At 33.5% G+C, this 23,286-nt stretch overlaps 1 protein-coding gene across 1 annotated transcript; it reads right to left on the bottom strand.

Moving 5' to 3' along the window:
* Positions 1-1,879: 1,879 nt before the first annotated feature.
* Positions 1,880-12,279, bottom strand: LOC145327990 (uncharacterized). The gene is made up of 7 exons (XM_080171517.1): positions 12,139-12,279; positions 11,483-11,591; positions 11,100-11,155; positions 8,724-9,108; positions 7,143-7,252; positions 6,379-6,570; positions 1,880-5,631 (listed from the first exon to the last, which is right to left on the bottom strand). The coding sequence occupies exons 2-7, from the start codon at positions 11,528-11,530 to the stop codon at positions 5,571-5,573; spliced, it is 852 nt and encodes a 283-aa protein (XP_080027643.1). The 5' UTR covers positions 11,531-11,591; positions 12,139-12,279; the 3' UTR covers positions 1,880-5,570.
* Between the last annotated feature and the right edge of the window lie 11,007 nt (positions 12,280-23,286).

The raw sequence follows: 23,286 nt of genomic DNA, 5'->3' as shown, positions 1-23,286 counted from the left end.
GGATAGCTCTTTAGAATTTTCCTATTGATTTTAAACTTGGCATAATGATTCTTGTGTATTATGTAATATTGAAAGTCTTACGAGACCCAATATGCAAAAGGCTCTATATCAGAAGGAGCGAAGCTTTTATATAATTGGGGATGGTCCGTCCGTCTTTAAGCGATAGCTCTTTAGAATTGTAATTCCCTTTAATTCGACAGCCTATTATCTATATCATTTTCAAAAAAAAATTCAAATATAATCTTAGTTAATTGTTTTTCATATTAATATTATGGTATATATGTATGAGAATATTTCATATATGGCCCTTTTGAATGACTACTAGGTTTCGTGAGGCCAGTTTAAAATTATCTGATTGGATAGATAATTGTTTGGTGTTCTCAGTTTAGATGAAAGCTAGAGAGACAATATTTTATAGAACAGTGAACAGTAGGGTGGTGGTAAAGAGGTGTTTAATTTATCCCCCGTCAAACTTTAAAACCCCTCATTTTATGAAAATTTTAAGATTTATTTTATATTACCTCCTCAAACCTTTCAAACTCCACTTTTAGACCCCTCAAAAAAAAAGCTAGGACGTCCCTGAACCAGGGGCGTCCAAGCTTTTTTTTTTGGGGGGGGTAATTCGTGTTTGGGGGGGGGTAAAATGGCGCGCGAAGCGCGCCGAAATTTTTTTTTACCCCCCCCAAAATTTTTACCCCGGGGGTAAAATTTGATTGGGGGGGGTAATTACCCCCTCTAAAGTCTGTTGGGGGGGGGGGGTAAATACTCCCCCCAAATCTGTTGGGGGGGGTAATTACCCCCCCCAAACTAATTTACCCCGGGGGTAAAATTTTTGGGGGGGGTAATTTAATTATGTAAAAAAAGCACCTACCTAATCTATTAAGTTAATAAGTACTATCTTATAACATAAAGTACAGTTGTACATAAACTTTCAAACAATTAGAATTGAGAAGGCTTGAATAAAGCGAAATATATTTTCCACAAAGAAGTGTGTTCTTTCATGTGTAGTTAGCTCTAGCCGCGCGTTTTTTGAGATAAAGTAGTAAGTAAGGTTTATTTGACTATAGCTTCAGATTTCATTACTTTTAATACTGAGTTCTCCTTTTTAGGAAAGCTTCACATAGATCCCATGATGGTTCCACACTATTATAGGTCAATCCTTTGAGTGGTTTTAGGCTATTTTTCTCCTCCCTTTTTACCCTTTAGAAAACACGAGTTCTTAGATGCTAAGGGCGCCACTACTATGATTTTACTTTAAAGTGAAGCGTCTTATAGGTCCTGGTAAGTTTTATAACTAGTTTTTAGACACCCTGACATCCTCCCAAAAGAAATCGCCTATAGAAATTCTTTTTCATTATTTAATGAAATATTTAATTTAGTTAGGTATCTATTTTATGGAATCTTCAGTGCTTTACAATTACATCATAGATCCCCGGGATGGTTTTAGCCCTTATAAAGGCCCAAGCAAATAAAACATGATCAAACTATTAAATTTTTTGTTATCATGGTTAAGAACTGTTTTAACTGGTTGGACAGTAAAATTTTTTTTTAAGAACATTCAATTTTTTTAAAGAACATTTATTTTGGGGAGGGGTAATTACCCCCCTAATGGTTTGGGGGGGGTAAATACCCCCCCCAAAATCGTTGGGGGTGCCTACGGCACCCCCAAGGTAGGGGTAATTTTTTTTGGGGGGGGTATTGTTCACAAAATTTTGGGGGTGCCAAATGGCCCATTACCCCCCCCCCTTGGACGCCTATGCCCTGAACAGGTATCTTTGTGTAAGGTATGGTTTCTCGTGGCGTTATTAGACTAACATATAAAATAAATTATAGTGTAGCTAGTCTATATCTTATGCAGAAGAAAAAAAGCAACAATAAATTTGAATTCATGTGTTTATTTTCACTTGATAGAAAATGTAACGAGGAATAATAAGCATAAAAATAAATAACGTGATTGTCGGACGTGAGATTTATAAACTGCTGCCACATAACATCAATATTAGTAATTTTCCTTTAAAAATTACATTTATTTATGTCTTTTATCTGGAATAATTTTTTTCTGTTCTAAATAAAGAAAAAATACTTTAGAATTGAATAAAATGTCAATTTAAAATTTGGATTTAAAAAATTAAATTATTAGGGTTGGACCGGATATCCGGCCGTATAGCCAGCCGGATTTGGGATATTGAAACTATTTGAATGCCCGATATCCAGCTGATTTCTAATGCTGGATATTGAACGTTGGTCAGATATCCGGTCGTATACTGGATATCCGGCATTAGAAATCAGCCGGAAATCCGGTATCCAGTACCCGGCCAAAAGAGTATCCGTCCCATCCCTAGAAATTATAGATAATTTGTACTTGATTTTTACTATTTAAATAAACATATTCTAATATTTGCTTGTTTTAATGAATGAATGTATGAAATGTATGAAATGTAACAGCAATTTATATTTATAATGGCATTTAAAGATATTTACTAGCAGTAGTTGGCTTTATATTTATATAGTAGTATAATTTAGGGTTGGACTGGATTCCGGTTATCCGGCTGATTTCTAATGCCGGATATCCAGTATCAGGCCAGCTATTGAAAATTGCCTAATATCCGGAAAGTTACCGGATATTCGGCAGAATAACCAGATATCTGGCATTATAAATCAGCCGAATATCCAGTATCCGGATAGTTTCAATATCCGGTATCAGCTGGATATTGAAAATGGCCGGATATCCGGCCCAACCCTAGTATAAATGACAAGTATTTTTTTTGTTATAATCTTAGATATTATATGCATGAAGTAGGGTTTCTTGTCTAGTAGCTTAGCAGGGGTTTCAATACATTTGCTTCAGTTATAACCTAAAAGGGATAATTCCACAAAAAGGATTTCATTAAAAGATTAATTTGTTTCTAGTATATGATCTTAACTTTAAAACATACCATAATTCTTACTTAATTTAGTATTTATACCATGTAGTTTTCCAAAATGATTTGAATTTAGCCTACAACAGTATTTAGTTCAATTATTAAGTGTAAAAACTCATTAAATACTCTTAATGGAACCATCCCTTTTATTTGTTCTTTGTTAAAGTTTAAGTTAACTGGACTAAAGATTGATGTGACCCAGCTATTTTTAACTAGAAAATACAAGATATTGAGATCAATCAGTTGGGGGGAAATTGGGTTTGCAAAAATAAATTTCTCATAGTGCAATAAAATGCTGTTTTTTTTACATATAATTTGTTAAGATTTTGTACATTTTTTTTAGTGGATAAAATTGTTTTTTTTTGAGTTTGAGTCAAGAAAAAAAAATGTTTATTTTTTTTTATTTTTCTATGTATTTAAATCTAACATTTTTAAAAAGATTTTGATATACAAAACCCTAACAAATTTATTAAAAAAACAGTTAATAAAGCCTTTATATAATTAATATTTTGCAGTATTTGAGCTCTTTAACAAACATATATTTTAAAATCATATGTTGTTTAAAGAACATTGAATTGAGCAATTGTTAGATGATGAAAAAACTTATTTTCTTTTGAAAAGAAAGAATTTATGATAATTCATTTAGATTTGCTGACATTTATCGAATATAAAATCAGGAAACACGAAAGAAAATGCTATAAACTGGTTCTAATTCAGCGGATATTGACACTGGAAAAGACATAAACCATGGAAATATATTTGACAAAACAATGATTTCTATATAAAAAAATGTAGTGTTCTATTTTGTCAAAAAAAGAAAAATAATGAAAAATAAAATAATGAAGGCTGCAAAATAGAAATTGTATAAAGGCTGTAATTAATAATAAACTTAAATGAGATATCACACAAAATGTTGAAATGGTAACAACATATGATAAACTAACTAATAATTCAAACAACAGGGGTAAATATATATAATATATCTATATAGAATTATTATAGGCTTTATTTAGATCACAAAACAATTTTCGGGTATAGTCCTTTTCGTAGCAACGCCTCTTAAGGGGCGTTTCGTCGTATTTTCACAGTAGCTTTTGATAGGTTATTTAAAATTAGGTTAGGTTATATTAGGCAATTGGCCCCGCAGGGTTAGAGCCCCCCGCAGGGGCCTAAAAATAGAAGAAAAGCTACTGTGAAAATACGAAGAAACGCCCCTTAAAAGGCGTTGCCACGAAAGGGTATATACCCCAATTTTCATACTTTAATTTTTTAATGCAAATGCGTAGAAATTACAATATAGATTACTTTATATCATTTGTTAAAAATTATTTTTAATTTTGAACATTTTTGTTCTATATTGTAATATTTAGTTCTGTTCTAATTTTTGGTTTAATTTACCATTTTTTCAAAATAAAAATTACAGAAAATCTTTTTTTTTACATAGACTTGCATAGTTACATTATTTTAAAATTTCACCGGCTGTTATATGTATGATTTAAACTACACATATATAACAAGTTTTTAAAATATCATTTTTTTTTCATCTAATGCATCATTTTCATAATAATAATTATAATAAATACACAATTATATATAAATTTCTGCACATGATGCAGAATATTATTTCATTTTTTGGGCAAAATTGTTACATTTATAATTTGTATAACATGCATAGAGTATTTTCTAGAGTATAGGATGGATTTAATTAAATCTAGTTTCATTTATATAATATTTACATTGCAATTTACAATTAGTTTTCATAATTATTTACACTCTAACTGGAGTTGGTAATAAATTATGTTTAATTTTTAAAACAATTTTTTTATTTTTTTTAATGAACCAACTCTCTAAAATTTACTAAAAGCCAGAGGTACCATTATCATTGCATAAATACAAAAATTTGGTTTTTCATAAATTATATTTTTTCTTCTTGTTTTGTTGCAATTGGTGTAAATTTTGTTTTTTGGGGATTTTGAACGCCAAGCAAGGCTTCCCTTTTCTTCCATTTTTGTTTACTTACTGGTCAGGTAAAAATCACAAAAATACCGCCACTAACCGAGTCATGCATAAGGACATTAAAAATAATTTGTAAATCCAAATGCACAAACTAGGAAATGGCCTTTAAAAAGAAATCTTTCATTAGAAATGTGAATTTTTTATGTGTGATTCAATTAAATTACATTCTAAATTCACAAATTCTAACTTATAGATTTATTAACACAGCACAATAATGTCTAGATATACAAATTTACCACCATTGAGCTGAATTTACAAATAATTTCAAATTTTAGGGAGGAAGGATCTTTGCCAATTCAGCGTAAACAATGAGCTTTACCGCCATTTTTTTGTGGTTTACGGTGAGTCAACAAATGACCCCCTCCCCATAATTTTATCACTTTCATCTTAAAAACATTAATATTTTGTTTTATGATGATTTTATAATAATTAAATAATCTATCTATGGGATTAAAAATAGTTATTGATCTTTTTATTTACAAAAAATAACATCTCAATGGCAATTTTGTCAATCAATAATTAACAATTGATTATAATTTTTCGAATCAATGAAAAACCCGTAACATAGTTGTCTGGGCAGAAAGGTTGGTATATGATGGGGGGACCGAACATAATAGTTTGTCATAATTGGGGTTAGAGCAGCAAGTATTCATTCTTCCGTGAGTATAAACCACCTACATCCTCACTCTCCGACCTAAAATAAAAAAAAGTTTTAAGCTATAAACCCTTATCATATTGGTTTCGCCTCTAGCATCTTGAAGGGAAGGGTAGAAAAATAGCCAAAAACCAATTTAAGACTTGAATCTGAAATACAAATTAGCATAAACCATCCCAGGACCTATGTGAAGCTTTCATAAAAAGGAAAATCCAATGGGTTCATTAGAAATCTTAATCTACAGACAAAAAAACCTTACCACTTTATATTATAGGAGAAGGAGAATATAACAGCTGTAAGGTTTTTTTTGTTTAAGAAAAAGGAAAAGAAAAGAAGCTAAAAATTACAAAATTTTTTCTTTATAAACATTTTTTTTTTGTTTAGGAAGATTTTTTTTCCTTTAGGGGACAGTTCACCACACAAATAGGACATCATTTTAATGAAATTATTCATAGTTGCCAATTCCCTAAATTCTGCATGAAATCATTAATAAACCACTACAAGAGCAGAGGATTCTTAAATAAAAATAAAAACATAATTACACAAAGTGCCAAGCGTATATCATACTGTTATTCTAAAATATCAGATAATCAAGAAACCACTATAGACATTAAATACTATTGCATAATACTAAGGCTGCAAAAAAATATTTTTAAATTTGAAATCATGATGAAATTCTTATAATTGAGCCAAGATACAAAATTTTTCTAAAAAGATTCAAATAGAATTATGTTCCACATAATTTTTTCTATTTCAACATTATTAAAGGAGATTTATGAACAATACCTGTAAGCCATAGACCTGCCATCGTGGACAGCCAACAGCCGCAATTCCGCAGGTGATGTCAGCGACCTCTGGGGTCTGCGGGCCGCAAAACTGCCGCCCGCATCGCCAAAGCTGGTGCGGAAAGCCGCGCGAGTGTTGTCGTTTGCCATGCTGAAGGTGACGTGGCCGCGCGTTGAGCTGTTATATCTGTCCCTGGTGTTTCATGGTTATTTTTAAAATCAAGAAATACATATTTTTTGAAGGGGTAAGGGGTTAGTGGGCACTACATTATTTTCTTAGAAACGACCAACATTTTGGGGTTTATTTTTATGGTGCTTTCCCCCAAAGTGCTTAGCAAACACAGTACCCCTTCTCTTATTTAAAAACAAAATAAATTCAAATTTAGGGGGGAAGTTTTTTTAAGCCTATCCCCTGAGGGGCCTATACCTTCGGTGCTCTAACCCTGCAGTACCCAATATAACCTAACCTAGCATAGCCTAAGGTAACAATTAACACCAGAAAAACTCCCCCTCCTCCTTTCAAGATAAGGGGGGGGGGGGGATTTTTGTATTCGATTAAGCAATTTAATCAAAACAATTGATTATATTTACTAGAATACTGCCCGAAGTCAGTTAATAGTGTCTGTCTGAAATATATAGCCAAGTCCCTACAAAAGAACAGAAAGCAATTTGCTAGCAGACGAAAAGGATCTCCGAAACTAGGGCCAGTTAATTGTCTGAATTATACATCTATGTATACTTATACATTAATAAAATAATCCATGCCTGTGATCACGTGATGACTGATGTCTGAGTGCGCTGGTCAACACCGGCACAGTCTTGGTGCCACCGTTCAGGCCAGAACTAGAACCTGATACTCCAGACACAAATCCACTAGTAGCAAGGAACCTTCAATTATTTTGAGCTTGATTGATATACACACACAACAAACTAAAGACATATAGACATACAAAAAGGCATAGAAACATGCATACAGACAAGACATATAGACAGACATACAGATAGACATACAGACAGACATACAGACAGACATACAGACAGACATACAGACAGACATACAGACTGACATACAGACAGACATACAGACAGACATACAGACAGACATACAGACAGACATACAGACAGACATACAGACAGACATACAGACAGACATACAGACAGACATACAGACAGCCATACAGACAGACATACAGACAGACATACAGACAGACCTACAGACAGACATACAGACAGACATATTTACAGACAGACAGACAGACATACAAACAGCCATATTTACATACATATAGAAAGACACCATATTTACATACAGACAGAAAAACAAACATAAATACAGACATATACATAGACAGACAGAAATACATTGTGACATACATACAGACTTAAATTCAGACATACATACAGACAAACAGAAATACAGACTGACATACAGACTTAACTCAGAAAGACAGTTATACAAACAGACAAACAGAAATAAAGACTGACATACATACATACAGACTTAACTCAGACAGACAGACATAGATTCTGACATGTAGACATGTATACAGAAAGACATATAGGCATACAAACAAACATACAGACAAACAAAAAGACATACCGACAAACTTAAATACAGACTGACAGACATACATACAAACATATGTACATAAATAAATATTGAGACTGACATACAGAAAGACAGTTATTTACTAAGTATATTTGCGATAACTTTTATTTAATGAAATCTTCCAATTTTTAACCTGTACAAAACGGCCTGCTTAATTGCTTCAAGATCCATGTCAGATCTATATAGGAAATAAATGTCTATAAACGAGCTCAAGTTTTCCAAGGACTATTCGTTGAAAACTCATAGTGCTCCAATAATCCATAATAAACTCTCATTACCCAGAACTATAAGACCCATTATTTTACTTTATTAAAAACAAATTCATTTTTTTCATTTCATGTTGCTATTTACATTATAATGAAGTATTTAATTTCTAATCATAAAAAAGAAAATTTAAATTTATGATATAATAAATTTAAGAAAACTCTGTTTTAAAAGAATTCGATTGTGGCGACAATTTGTGTGTTCAAATATTGAACTAAAATTGTAATCATATAATAAACCCTTTGGTGATGGTAATGTAAAGAAAAAAATATAATTTTAAAGATCTTTTTAGGATCATTTAAATTATTAAATATTTACTTCCGTTTAAATAGTAATGCCGGGTGAGGAAAATAGATTTATTGAGAAATATATATGCATATAGAAAACTAGCCAATAGGGAGATAGTTATATCGAGCCAACTCTAGTATATACATACAGACAGACACAAAAATTATTACAAAGGTTCCATTCCTGCTGCCGTACAGCTTGCGCGGGAATCGTGTCGGTGTCGGGCTCAGACGATCAATACAGGTCTCAATTGGTCGAAGAATATTAAAGCCACCGGCTCCCGTCGGCGTCAATAGCGCGCGCTTCGCCTCATACGGGCTGAAACGGCTGGCGAAGCCCAATTTGGACGCGCCAATTGCGCCGCTAACGCGCGAAGCCGGCGGGCTAGGCGTTGGGGTGTCGACAAAAAGGCTGGCCTTCGACAGGGCGGTCTTGCCCGCGCCTGTAGCCGAGGGGCCAGCCGTGAATTTTGTGGTTGGTATGGCAGTGGCGTTGTTGTAGCTGAGGGACGTGCGTCCGGCTGATGGTCTGTTGGGCCGGATGATGCTGGATTCCATTGTGCCCTCCTCCCTGCAAATTTAAATAGAGTTTAACAGAGGGTAAGGGGTAGAGACCTATCCAAAATACAAAGAAGTAAGGTTATCTTTGTCGGAACTGATTATATTCTCCTTATAATGGATGTTTCATATAGGACCTGGAATGGTTTTAGGCTATTTTATTTTTAGATTAAAGCTTTTGCATTTCTTTGCACTATACCCCTTTAAATACAGAGCCCTTAGATGCTAGTATCTATTTAAAACAAATACATTTAGTGCGTATATGAACCTAAGCTTCTAAGTTGAAACTATTAGGCATTACCGACTGACAGACTGATGGACAGACAGACAGACAGAAATAGAATGTCTTCACTACAGTAAAAAAGAAATAAAGTTTTTTATTAATAGCGAATATAATGATGTATATGCATATTATATAATTTGTTTTTTTTCTTCTTTGAAATTTATTTTAGAGTGACGTCAATGGTTAAAAGCATTATCTTTCAGAGTTAATATGGACCCATAAATAAATCATAATATTAATTCCAGTATGGCTCCAAATTATATTTCTTTCCGCTGGATTAAAACCGGTTCTAAGCCATACTTATCCTTGAAAGATTTATATTAATATCTGCGGAAAGTGTCTATAATAACTCTACTAATTATTCAAGCTATTAGAAAAAAAAATAAGCAATAACAAAATAAGGATATGATTAGAATAATAAAACTCGATTATTGTCATTGATTATTGGGCTCCTTTTGTTAACTAGCGGCTGCGTCCCCAACAAAAAAAACTTCCGAACCCGTCTATTTTTGGAATAGCCTACAACATTATCCTAAGGCATATGTGAAACATCATTAATAAAAATTCGTTTCACTGATCTTAGAAAACAAACAAAAACCATTATAATTGATATATATTTTTTGAGGAAATTTATTTAGAGGTTCATCTTGTATAAAAATAAATTGTAGAAATGTTTAATGCTTGACTGGTTTAAAAGAAAAGAGTTGGGAAGAATAAAATATGAAATTGCGTATTTTTAGCACATGTTGCCAGGGATAATACAATGGCCCAAAAGTTGATGTACATTGTACAACCTCAATGATGATACACAAAATTACCACTTCTGTAGATTACAATTAGTTGTCGAAATGTTGATTACTCAACTTATTGAACCAACCAATCAAAATTCAAGAAAAGTCCCCAAAGTTGGTAACCAACAAATAAGAAAACGTTATTATAAAACTTTGGGGACTAATGTGATAAACAGCCCAGTGTCCCCTCCCTCCCTGACATATTTATAATCTTTTAAGTAGAAAAAATTTGTCGGTCTTTATGTTTGTCTGTAATGCTCATATCAATAACTTTTACTTAAATATAAAACATTATGTTTTTTATTTGTCATTTAAGATCCAGTTAACGAATGATTCGATTGACTTTTTAGTTTTAAGGAAAGGATAATTTTGGTCGATTCCATCTAATATTTAAATCCTGGGCCCGAAGGATCTAGAAGCGCAGCATTGTCGAGCACAGAACCGCTCTCCACTATATTTTGAAATTATTTGAAAATATGGAGAGATTGTTTTTCTCGTATTGGTATTTTACCTCAGGGCAAGGCAGGTTAGGTCATATTAAGTACAAGGTAGCCCCGAAGGGTTGGGGAGTTAGAGTACTTTCTATAGTAACTTTCAGGTAAAGTACTATTTTTGTTTTGAAAGTAAAGAACATTTTCTACACAAAAAAATCTATAACAAAGGCAAATTTACAAAATTAATGTTTGAACAATCCATATAATAATCTTATTTGTAAATATTCATGGATAATCAATTTTGGATTTAGTGCTGTTCACGGTAAAATATTCCTGGTACCGATAATCTTTAAAAAATCTATTAACTTTAAAGGCTGCTAACGGCCAAACGATGGAACGTATAGATTGCACTCGTACAAAATCTAACCGACAAAAATAGGACTACAAAGATCGTTACCAGGAACATTTAACTAAGAACTGAAGTAGATCTACTAACCTGGCCTCATCTGTGAGAGCTTGGCACTCCAGCTCAGCTAGCTGCAGGTCATCCTGCAGGACACACAAATACGTAAATATTAGTTTCTAAAGTAACAGGATGTCTCTCAGTTTTATTGTACTTTAAGATCTCACTAACCACTGAACTGATATTGTTCTTCTTTACTGTATGCTTCTCATAGGTCAAGAGAAAGTTTAAAAATATTTTTGGGGAGGGTATCTCCACCCTCCCGAGAAAAATCACCCCAATTTTACAAAATCAATAAAAAAATTAAGTCGCATAATTATCATTAGTAGCGCAGCTTCTTCATAATTTGGTCATGTAAGTACGTCCGTCGCTCTGTAAATATACGTTTTTATAAATAATATATGTATTTGTTCCTGGTATCTAGAATTATTTTCCGCCTTGTTGTAGTCCGCCTTGTTGTACATGCTCTTTCCCGGGTTCCCGGTCCCCCCCTCCCATCATATCCAGTCTACATCTTGGTTACTTCTAAAATTATAGATTATTAGATGATGATAAACCAAATTACCCCTTTTTTAGATTACAATTATTTGTTCCAGATCCTCCCCCCCCCCCTTCCCCCCCAACATATAAAGGTACATCTTCTAAAACAATGGATTTATTATTAATTGGATCTGACACCAGATAATCATGTACTCTAATAAAATGAAACTTGTAGTTGGCTAAAAGTAAGATCCCCCATCCACAACCCTTTTTCAATCCCCTCCCCTCCAACTGGACAAACCATCTAACCAATAATGATGTCCATGTTAGCAACCATAATTGGGAAAAAATTTCCCTTGCTATTATATCCACGTATATTCAACATCCAATTCTTAAACATAATTCTTAGCTAAAAAGCAACTAAGGAGTGGTCTGACTTCCAATGTTATAAAATGCATAACATGCATCTTTAACGTTTGCACACTCACTTTAATTCACTAACCAATCGAAATTCATAAAAGTTGTTGAGCCAACGAATAATAAAACGTTATTATAAAACAGCCAAATATCCCCTCTCTCCCTGTTTATTTACCTGTTGAATATTCCTGTAAAATTTCCTATAGCCCCACTCAACTTATTAGTAAGCGGGGTGCCCCCGCTGGGTGCGGGGGGTGGCGGCGTTTGCGGCAACGCTCTGCCCAGGCTCGCGGACTTGTAGTTGCGCCCCACCACGCCGCCATTCGCCTGGCGTCCCCCGCCCCCACCTGTGTCGGGGCAGGTTGGCGATGAATTCACCTGGTAACAGCAAGACATTTTTTATTCTGTTTCCTGTAGCTGTCTATAGTGCCTTAGCAAAATGGGGATAGATGTCACTGCTTTTGGCAATTGTCTTATTTTTTCCTTTATATTATTATTAAATAGGATTATAGGATTGTATTTAGGACTACAAATATAGTTTGTTTGTTTGATCTCCATAGCAATAGAACTGATCAAGTTCTCCATTTTAGGGAACCTGTATATTTAGGTCCCAGAAAGGTTTTCAGCTATCTTTCTGTTCCTCCCTCCCCTCCTAATACAAAGATATAGAGCTAATAAATGCTAAGGGCGTAATTGCTATGACAATATCTGAAAGCACTGTTATGTATGTCTGAAGCTTAAGATCTTATTTTAGTTTTTTTTTTTATAGATTTTTTGTCTTGAATGGCTTTATGCTACTCATCCCTTTAAAGTCATACTTCCGAGAAGGTAGGGACGTAATGAGATTTTAAAATGTCTTTCCTTTGGCATCTGAAATTGAGTTGCCCCAAAGACTGCGTAGTTCGGCGTTGAACCATTTAAGGCTGAAGACTGTCTGAATGAAAGTGTGGACGGTTTGGTCGGGGTCATCGGTTTCATACGCCGCGAATGCGCACCGCCGCCGTTCGGCGGTCCTGACGGAGCGGGGGGTGGCGGCCGGTCGGAGGTGGCCTTGTTGAAGTTGTGCCGCTCCGACGGCTGCAGCGGTTCGTGGTTCCTGGATGGTTGGCTTTTATTTTCAAATCTAAGAACACAAACAACCAATAAACAATCAATATCCTCAAAGATTTAGATTTGACAATTTCCCTTAAAGTGCATTGTCGAGCACATAACCCCCTCTTAATTTGAAATAAATTGATTTTAATGGGGGTTAGTAGTTTTTCGATTGTTTTCTCATTATTTTATTATTTACGTTATGTAAGGTTATATTAGGTATTATTTAGCCCCGCAGGGTTATGGTACCTAATTTTATACATTTTAATTAGAAAATAAAGATAAAGAGATTTCAGTACTCAAAGAGTAAATTTGTTCTGTTGTAAACATTTAATTTGTTTCTCTCAATGAATTATGTAATTTTAAAATATTTTTGTATATCAATTCATTAATGCGCAGTTTCTTTCCCTAAGGTGTGAATTCTTAAATTTGTAAAATACAGTTCAAAGTTATTTTAAAATTTAAAAAAAATTATATTGATGTACTAGCTAGTTAGTTGTTGCTTTCCCTCAAAGTCCATGGCGAGCACTACTTCCAACTGAAGGGGTAGATTTTTTCATTATGCGTTGGCTTTAACCCTGTGGGTTTATACAGTGTTTTCTAACCATGGGACTACCATATGCCCATTTTAACCTAACTTAACCTAGCCTAACACCATAAAAAAACTTCCCCTTCCCAAATCTCAATTCATTTCAGAATAATGGAGGCTGTTCTCGACTATTCACTTTAGGGTAAACTGTAAGTTATTTTTGCTATTTAGAATTAAATATTCTTAAATGATTATCTTTTTAAAAAGCTTTGGTTCCCTCACTTTATTTTGAAAATAAAAGTTTTCCTATGATAGCCCGGCGGATTATGCTCTTCTGGGAGCGAGGATTGTCGCCACTGCCCCACTTTAAGGGCCGACGGCTTGTTGGGCAACGGCGGAAGGCGGCGATGTTGCAGCCCACCGTTTTGTCCCCGCTGTCCGCCGTTCACCAGATTCGGATGCGACGAGTAGGTGCCGTTAATGTTTGTACCGCCGTTGGTGTTTGACGTGCCGTTGGGTATCAGCCCGCCGTTACTTTTACCGCCACCGGTATGCGGCGTGTAACCGTTATACATGTCCGGCTGTTGAGGCTGCATCGGTCCACGATAACCAACGCCGTTTTGGCCGCCGCCACCGCCTTTTTGGCCGCGTATATTGTTCCACATGCCCGACATAAAAGACCCAACTTGTGAGCCGCCCGTGCTGGAGCCGCCGTTCATTTTGCCGCCGCCGTTAGCGGCTGAATTGTTGTTCAGCATAGAGGGCTGACGAGGCGTTTGTGGAAGTTTCCTGATAATAATTTAAATTCTATTTGGCTTTCTATATAACTTTTTAAAACACAAAAAAAGCAGGGAAGGGCAAGTGGCAATTAAATCAATCTTCCGCCAGTTAAATTTCTGTTATTTGTAAAAACAGTAATTTTAATTGGATTAGGGAAACCCATATAAATCGGCACAGTTAGACTCTGCTAATTGGTATAAATTGTGTTTTCTTCCAGGGAGAGAGGAGGGGACGTTGGGAAATTTATTATATTAGTCCTCAAAGTTTTTTAATAACGTTTTCTTATTTATTGGCTTAACATTTTTAAGGACTTGAATTTTAATTGGATGGTTCATTAGGTTGAGTTTTAACTACTTATTGTAATCTACAGAAGGGGTGATTGGGGATGTACATCAATTTACGGCAATTGTCGTCTCCCTTTAGATCTTTGATTTGTTGGTATAAAATGTGTTTTCAGCGCCAAATAAAAAGTATAATTTCCTATGGTTGATATTGGCTGGCGGATGAGTAGATGGATGGGTGGAGGGGTGAACACCTCCATTAATTCTCCCCCAGTCTCCTCCATCTTCTCGATACTCCTCATCATACCAATCCTAACATAATTAAAATATATTAGTAATAGGATGTTTGTCCAGTTGTCTGTTATGTATTGATTATGTTTGTCAGTTTGTCTGTCTGATTTTTTTTGACATAACTGCATAAAATTATATTTCAAGACATACCTACATTCATAGGACTTGATTATAGAGATGCATCGCTTAAAATACTTTCCTTGTTGTCCTATGAATTATTGTTCCAAAATTCAGATGATTGAAATGATTATATTATACAAAAGTTGATGTCAAAAATGGGACGTACGGACTTTCTGATAACAGTTATGAAGTTGATACGCTTTATAGATTGTCCCTAATTGTTATAGGAATTATCATCCAAAGTTTAAAATTGATAGGACAATTCAAACAAGACTAAATTAACGAAAAGAGGTGACTATGACGTAAGGACTTACAGACCCTAATTATAGGAAAGATTCGCTTATATTATAAATATAATCTTATTTAGATTTCAAACGACTTATGTTATGACATAACTATTACCTACATAATTATAAATTAAAATAAATAACACCACCACAAAAGATATTTTTATTTTATCTTTTTTTAATTTGGAATTTTGATAGTGTCGCCACAGTGAGTCATGTTTGCTTATTTTTAAAATTTAAACAAGGATGACAACAACTATAGGTTAACTAGAAGGCCAGACAAACGTACATTAACAAATAAATAGAGTAAAGCCGCAGTTAATATTCATAATATTTATAAATCTGAACAAAAATGGACATCGCTGATAATAGTATGCCTAATAATCTTAGGAATCCTTATTCCATATATTGAATAAATGGGATGTTTAAAAATATACATACGGACTTTCTTGTATCTGTATCTCCCCATCGCAACCGCCATGTGCAACCTTTCTATTGAATTATTTAAAATCAACCAATGGTGTCGCTTATATTAACACAGCTAAGTAGCATAAACATTAGATAAATAGAAATTTTTGGCCAGGACATAAAGGACGTTACCATTTTTACAACTGGCAGAAATAAAAGTGGATGTTTTTTTGTCAAGATTTCAAACGACAACATTGAACAGTCCTTATACTAAAGTAACAGGATGTCTGTGTGTTTGTTTGTACCGAAGGATCTCGCTAACCGCTGAACCGATCGGGTTCTCCTTAACAGGGTAGCTTCTCATAGGTAACGTGAAGGTTTATATCTATTTTGAAGGAGGGTACCACCACCCTACAAAGAGAAATAATAATAAATCGATATTTTTATTTTAAGTATATAGACTCCTACGTAACATTGCGAGGTATCGTTTAAAGCGACTCTTACGCAACATATTGTAGAAACTTAAATGCAACAAAAAACCAAACATTTAAAGTGCCACTAGAGGCTTCTAGGGGCGTAGCCGCTAGTAATCTAATATAATAATTATGTATATTATATGTAACAAGCGACTGCGCCCCTAGCATCTAGGGGATCTGTTTTCGTAATTTTAGGGAATGACAGAAAGATGGCCCAAAACCATCCGAAGACTTAATTCTAAAACTAGAATAGCCTAAAACAATTCTGGGGCTTATGTGAAGCTTCCCTTAAACGGAGAACTCAGTCGGTTCCGTAGTTTATGAAATCTTAAACTACAGACAAAAAATAACTACTTTTTATTAGGATAAATATCTACAATAAAGTTCACTATTACTTCTTTTTATTATGTATTTAGAATATATTAAAAAAGTTCAATTGTAAATTTGGCAAAAAACAGATGCATAATTGACAATTTTGAATGTATATATAATATATATTCCGGTGTAATATGCATTTATGACAGTTGCTTTAAGTATGACTGTATTTTTGGCGGGTTTTTTACAATTTTACAAAATAAACATCTAATTGTATTTTTGCCTGTTGTAGAAAAGCCAAGTACCAGGACATTTATTAGAATTTTAGAAAGATCTCTTCTGTGAATTACAGAGAAGTTTTGTAAGAAGTAAAAATTATGAAACATATAAATATCAAAATTAACATATGAATGCGTATAAACGATAATGATTGTTCATCGCATCGTATTATAAACAGCTTTCCGCGGATATTACAATAAAACATTTTAGGATTAAAACCAGTTTTGTTAGTTCCGAGGGGCCGGCGGGCCTAGTTAACAAACATTATTTTAATTTTATGATTTTTTGTTTCAATACTCGTAAAAAATTGTCAACTAATCCAGCTGATATTAATCATTTCCGAAAAACTGTAAAGCATATTTTACACATATTTGTTATAAGCGAAGCTTTTCTATAATTAGGGTCGGTCCGTCCGTACGTTCGTAACGGATAGCTTTTTCCGTTGATTTAGGCATGTTAGAATTGTCCTATCGATTTCAAATTTTGCATGGTGATTCCTTTAATAGTTAGGTACGATTTAGAAAGCGTAGCAACTCTATAATCATCACCAAAATGTCCGTATTCCATTTTAAACATGTTGATTTTTTTTACTTTTTTAACAACAAATTTTTATGTGATTAAATCATCTGATTGATCTGATTTTTGGTATATTGATTCCTGGGACAACAAAGTATAATATAATAAGCGAAGCAGATCTATAATCAAGTCCTAAAAATGTAAGTATGTCCATAAACATTATCCTGAATCAAGCTGTTTTTCAACAAATTTACTTACAATTTTGCTTTAACTCTTATACATTTATATTATGATTATTCAGTTCTGACACTATACAAAGTGTTAATGTCCGTTTGTCCTAGCGTTTCAGTGCTTCGCTTTTATGGATGTTGTCATCCTTGTTTTGTTAATATTCAAGAAATTTTGAAAGTCATTAGAATTCAAAAGTTTTAAAGAAATTATTTTTAGTAGAAGGTTACCTTTTGATTATCCCAGCCATTATTTTCAGTCCAGTTTTGGTCATCATAGGGGGGATATGCCCCACCCACAACACTGCCTGGGGGAGGGGCACCACCCCCAACAGGGGGCATGTCTCCCCCACGCCTTCGTAACCGGGGTCCTCCATTTCTGTAAAAAAAATTAAATATGAAGAATGTGTGTTTTAGAGAAATTATGAAACAGTGAAAAATCAACAAATATATTTAGACTGTTATAATTTTGTACAAGGACATGCTGTTATTGTTATCAATAAAGAAAAAGATTCGCTAAAACATAAAAAATACACTAATTGACCACGATAAATGTTAAGGGCAAAATAGTTTTATCTTTTTACATGACTAAAGACTATCTGATTTTAAACATTTATTTTTTCATACATTGATCTTTCTCTTATATTGACCTATCCCTTACCTATGTTGATACTGCCTATTATCTGGAGCATCAGTAAATGTATCTCTGTTCTCATCCTCCAAATTTATATTATTTATCTTATATTGACCTATCTCTTACCTATGTTGATACTGCCTATTATCTGGTGCATCAGTGAATGTATCCCTATTCTCATATTCTAAATTTATATTATTTATCTTATATTGACCTATCCCTTACCTATGTTGATACTGCCTATTATCTGGAGCATCAGTAAATGTATCTCTGTTCTCATCCTCCAAATTTATATTATTTATCTTATATTGACCTATCCCTTACCTATGTTGATACTGCCTATTATCTGGTGCATCAGTGAATGTATCCCTATTCTCATATTCTAAATTTATATTATTTATCTTATATTGACCTATCCCTTACCTATGTTGATACTGCCTATTATCTGGAGCATCAGTGAATGTATCCCTATTCTCATATTCTAAATTTATATTATTTATCTTATATTGACCTATCCCTTACCTATGTTGATACTGCCTATTATCTGGAGCATCAGTGAATGTATCCCTATTCTCATCCTCCAAATTTATATTATTTATCTTATATTGACCTATCTCTTACCTATGTTGATACTGCCTATTATCTGGAGCATCAGTGAATGTATCCCTATTCTCATCCTCCAAATTTATATTATTTATCTTATATTGACCTATCCCTTACCTATGTTGATACTGCCTATTATCTGGAGCATCAGTGAATGTATCCCTGTTCTCATATTCTAAATTTATATTATTTATCTTATATTGACCTATCCCTTACCTATGTTGATACTGCCTATTATCTGGAGCATCAGTGAATGTATCCCTATTCTCATCCTCCAAATTTATATTATTTATCTTATATTGACCTATCTCTTACCTATGTTGATACTGCCTATTATCTGGAGCGTCAGTAAATGTATCCCTATTCTCATCCTCCAAATTTATATTATTTATCTTATATTGACCTATCTCTTACCTATGTTGATACTGCCTATTATCTGGAGCATCAGTGAATGTATCCCTATTCTCATCCTCCAAATTTATATTATTTATCTTATATTGACCTATCCCTTACCTATGTTGATACTGCCTATTATCTAGTGCATCAGTGAATGTATCTCTGTTCTCATATTCTAAATTTATATTATTTATCTTATATTGACCTATCTCTTACCTATGTTGATACTGCCTATTATCTGGAGCATCAGTAAATGTATCCCTATTCTCATATTCTAAATTTATATTATTTATCTTATATTGACCTATCCCTTACCTATGTTGATACTGCCTATTATCTGGAGCATCAGTAAATGTATCCCTATTCTCATATCCTCCAAATTTATATTATTTATTATAAATATATATTGACCTATCCCTTACCTATGTTGATACTGCCTATTATCTGGAGCATCAGTAAATGTATCCCTGTTCTCATCCTCCAAATTTATATTATTTATCTTATATTGACATATCCCTTACCTATGTTGATACTGCCTATTATCTGGAGCATCAGTGAATGGATCCCTATTCTCATCCTCCAAATTTATATTATTTATCTTATATTGACCTATCTCTTACCTATGTTGATACTGCCTATTATCTGGAGCATCAGTGAATGTATCCCTATTCTCATCCTCCAAATTTATATTATTTATCTTATATTGACCTATCCCTTACCTATGTTGATACTGCCTATTATCTGGTGCATCAGTGAATGTATCCCTATTCTCATCCTCCAAATTTATATTATTTATCTTATATTGACATATCCCTTACCTATGTTGATACTGCCTATTATCTGGTGCATCAGTGAATGTATCCCTGTTCTCATCCTCCAAATTTATATTATTTCTCTTATATTGACCTATCCCTTACCTATGTTGATACTGCCTATTATCTGGAGCATCAGTGAATGTATCCCTATTCTCATCCTCCAAATTTATATTATTTATCTTATATTGACCTATCCCTTACCTATGTTGATACTGCCTATTATCTGGAGCATCAGTGAATGTATCCCTATTCTCATCCTCCAAATTTGTATTATTTATCTCAACCTTCTCTTCTTTGCTTGAGCTAACTTTGTGATCACCTAAAATGAAAAAAAAAGTAAATAACATTCCATCTTTACGCAATGGTCTATCTATAATGTACATAAAAAATGTATAATTATAGATGTATAACCCAGACAACTACCTAGTTTAAGTTGTTGGGACCTTTTTGACTTGCTAGGTAATTGCTTTTGAAGCGCAGTTGGCTTGTTAATATTTCCGACGATATTAGCTGATGTTTAGAGACCTAATTGAAATTCGACACAGGGTCCCCATTACATAAACATACAGTTATTTAACACCTGTTCCCTCTATTCTTTTAGTTTGATATACAATCGAATCATTAAAGTCTGATTGAGATTGATTGAAAAGTTTCGACACTCAAATGTCCTACTGTAATGGCCTGTAAATAGGATGTACAGACATATATTTACTAGAGGAAGCTGCGCTACTAAAAGTCTGTTGTGCATACTATCAAAGGAGGGATGGGGTATGGTACCGGGAATTACACTGGTACCAAAAGTCAAATAACAACGCTATTTTATTTGGTAGCTTTGGATACTTATGTTTAATTTTGATTGGTTGGTTCTAAACTAGGAGTGTCCCAACTTTTCAACCATAATATGATTTACCGAAGGTGTAATCTTATAGTTATTGGGAATGTATATCAATTTATCATCCATTGTCTTATCTCAGATAAGAACACAAACACATCCATAACTGCAAAGCCATTATTGAAATACCTTGATTGCACGCCTCCATATTTTCATCACCCTCCCCTTCTCCAGTGTTGAGACCCTCTTTCTCCATCCTGGTGGCCATCTCCTGCTCCATCTTGGCCAGAATCTCCAGATTGCTGAACCTGAACACATATCAAATATTAGTCTCTACATATTTTCATACATAAAAATGATATGAAATATAGTAGATATTTGGGGTATAGTCAATTTGTGACATCGCCTCTTAATGGGCGTTCCGTCGTATTTTCACAGTAGCTTTACTCCTATTTCTGGCCTCTATGGGGGGCTCTAATCCTTTGGTGCAAATTGCCTATCTATGACGGGCAATCACTTAACCTAACCTTACCTAAAATAATCAACAAAAGCTACGGTCCTAAAGGACATACACATGAGGAGAAAGCACTATTTTTTAATAAGTGGAAGAAGTTTAAACTATATGCCTTTTTTTAAAAAAAGGGAATTTTTACCTACCGAATCTAAATTACTCTTTTTATGTGATTCATCATATTGCTAATAAATACATTTCATCATTTTAAGATTGTCTTAAACTACGTATGATATCTATGTATTTATACAGGTTTAAAACAAGATTTTTTCATAATGAAAATACTTTTTTTTTCACATAACAATAAAAAAAACTTTGAGACAGTTAGTAGTGTAGCAATAATTTTCTCTTCGAATGTTAAACTGTCTTCTATAATACAAAGTAGTACGATGTCTGTCTGTCTGCTGTCTGAAGCTTAAGATCTCAGTAACCACTGAACCGATTGGGCTCTACTCTTCAGGGAATATACCTACTGGTACTATGATGGTTTTAAGCTTTTTTCTTGGGGACTGGGACACCCTAAACCCCCCCAAAAAATGAAAAATCCCCCCCCCCACACAAAAAAAAATATTTTTTTTATTTTCCTTTTTAAATTTAGATAACACAAAAAATTTAATACTAATTTAGAATTCATTAAAAGCGAATATTTTCTATATAGGTACTTCGTAATGGTTAGCTATTTTAGTTTTAGAATTATTCTTTTCGATTTCAAATATTGTACGTTAGTTCCTATAACAGTTAGGTACAATTTAGGAAGCGTAATAATTTTATAATCGTTACCAGAAGGTCCGTTCGTCCATTTAAAACATGCATACTTTCCCCTACTTTTTTGACATCTTTTTTGTATGATACATTCATCCTATTCGTTTGATTTTTGTAATAATGATTCCTAGTACAATAAGGTGCAATATAATTAGTGGGGCATCTCTATAATCAAATCCTAACATTGAAAGTTTGACCTTTTACTGTATCTTGTATTCTAAAGCTTTTATGGATGTTGACATCCTTATTTATTATATTATTTTTTTGCAACCAATTTTAAGTGTATATATTGAATAGTTAAAACGCAAAAAATCATTCCTACCTTCACACCTAGTTAGGTAAATAATACCAAATTGTAGATACAATATTTTTGGAATTTGTTTGCTTAATAGGAGTAGTTAAGACAAAAAAATTTTTTTTTCACGAATCCTCCTTCCTATGTTATTTTTATATACAAATTAAAGAAACTATGTTACTTTAGTCGTTTAAATCTTATAATAATGATATTTTATTAATTAATTAATTGCAAAGCAAATGTTCAATTAGTCCTGTACGCAAATACGTAGAGATAAAAGAGCAGTCCTGACTGTATAATATATTACCCTGCGTCAATTTTTTGACTTTTATATCGTCTTTTTCAAAAGGGGAATACCCGAAATTTAAATCATTTATAAATAAAACCAAAAATATATATATGAAAATAATTCAATTTTATGCATTTTTTTATGTTTTATATCATTAAATAAAAGAAATTACAAATAAGAATAAAATTTAAAATCTTAAATAATTTAGGAAGTGCAGTGTTTGACTTTAAAAAGAGGTACTTCACTGCTATTGTGTACGTTTACTCTAAATAGATAGATAGATAGACAGAAAAAAACCAGCCAGCATAGTTGCCAGATATTTTTTAGATCAAAGTGTACAAAAAAATGTGTACATTGGGCCTTTGATGTGTACATTTGTGGGGGAGGGGAAGGAAAAGACGAAGGGGGAAAGAGAAGAGAGGTGAGGGGGCGTACATTACTTGCTAATGCGTACATTACTTATAAAAGTCCATTTTCCTAAAGTTAAAAATGCATATATCACGCACAAAATGCGTACATCTGGCACCGCTACCAGTCAGTTTCTCTTAGGCAGTATGGTAAGGAAGTAGTGAGAGTAGTAAAAAT

This window comes from Acartia tonsa, chromosome 9 (genome assembly GCF_053477335.1).
Source record: "Acartia tonsa isolate MP-2025a chromosome 9, ASM5347733v1, whole genome shotgun sequence".
NCBI classification, from domain to species: domain Eukaryota; kingdom Metazoa; phylum Arthropoda; class Copepoda; order Calanoida; family Acartiidae; genus Acartia; species Acartia tonsa.
Note: the sequence above shows the minus strand (reverse complement) of the source record. Positions and strands in the feature narration are given on the sequence as shown.

Bases quoted from the DNA above. Each gene is read 5' to 3' on its own strand.
- LOC145327990 (XM_080171517.1), bottom strand. From the start codon at position 11,530: ATGTACAACAAGGCGGACTACAACAAGGCGGAAAATAATTCTAGATAC. The intron at 7,253-8,723 runs AGGAATGGAACC...TTCCTTGCTACT, and splicing joins CGCGCAAGCTGTACGGCAGC to AGTGGATTTGTGTCTGGAGT. The intron at 5,632-6,378 runs GTATTGTTCATA...TTTTTATTTTAG, and splicing joins GGCAGGTCTATGGCTTACAG to GTCGGAGAGTGAGGATGTAG.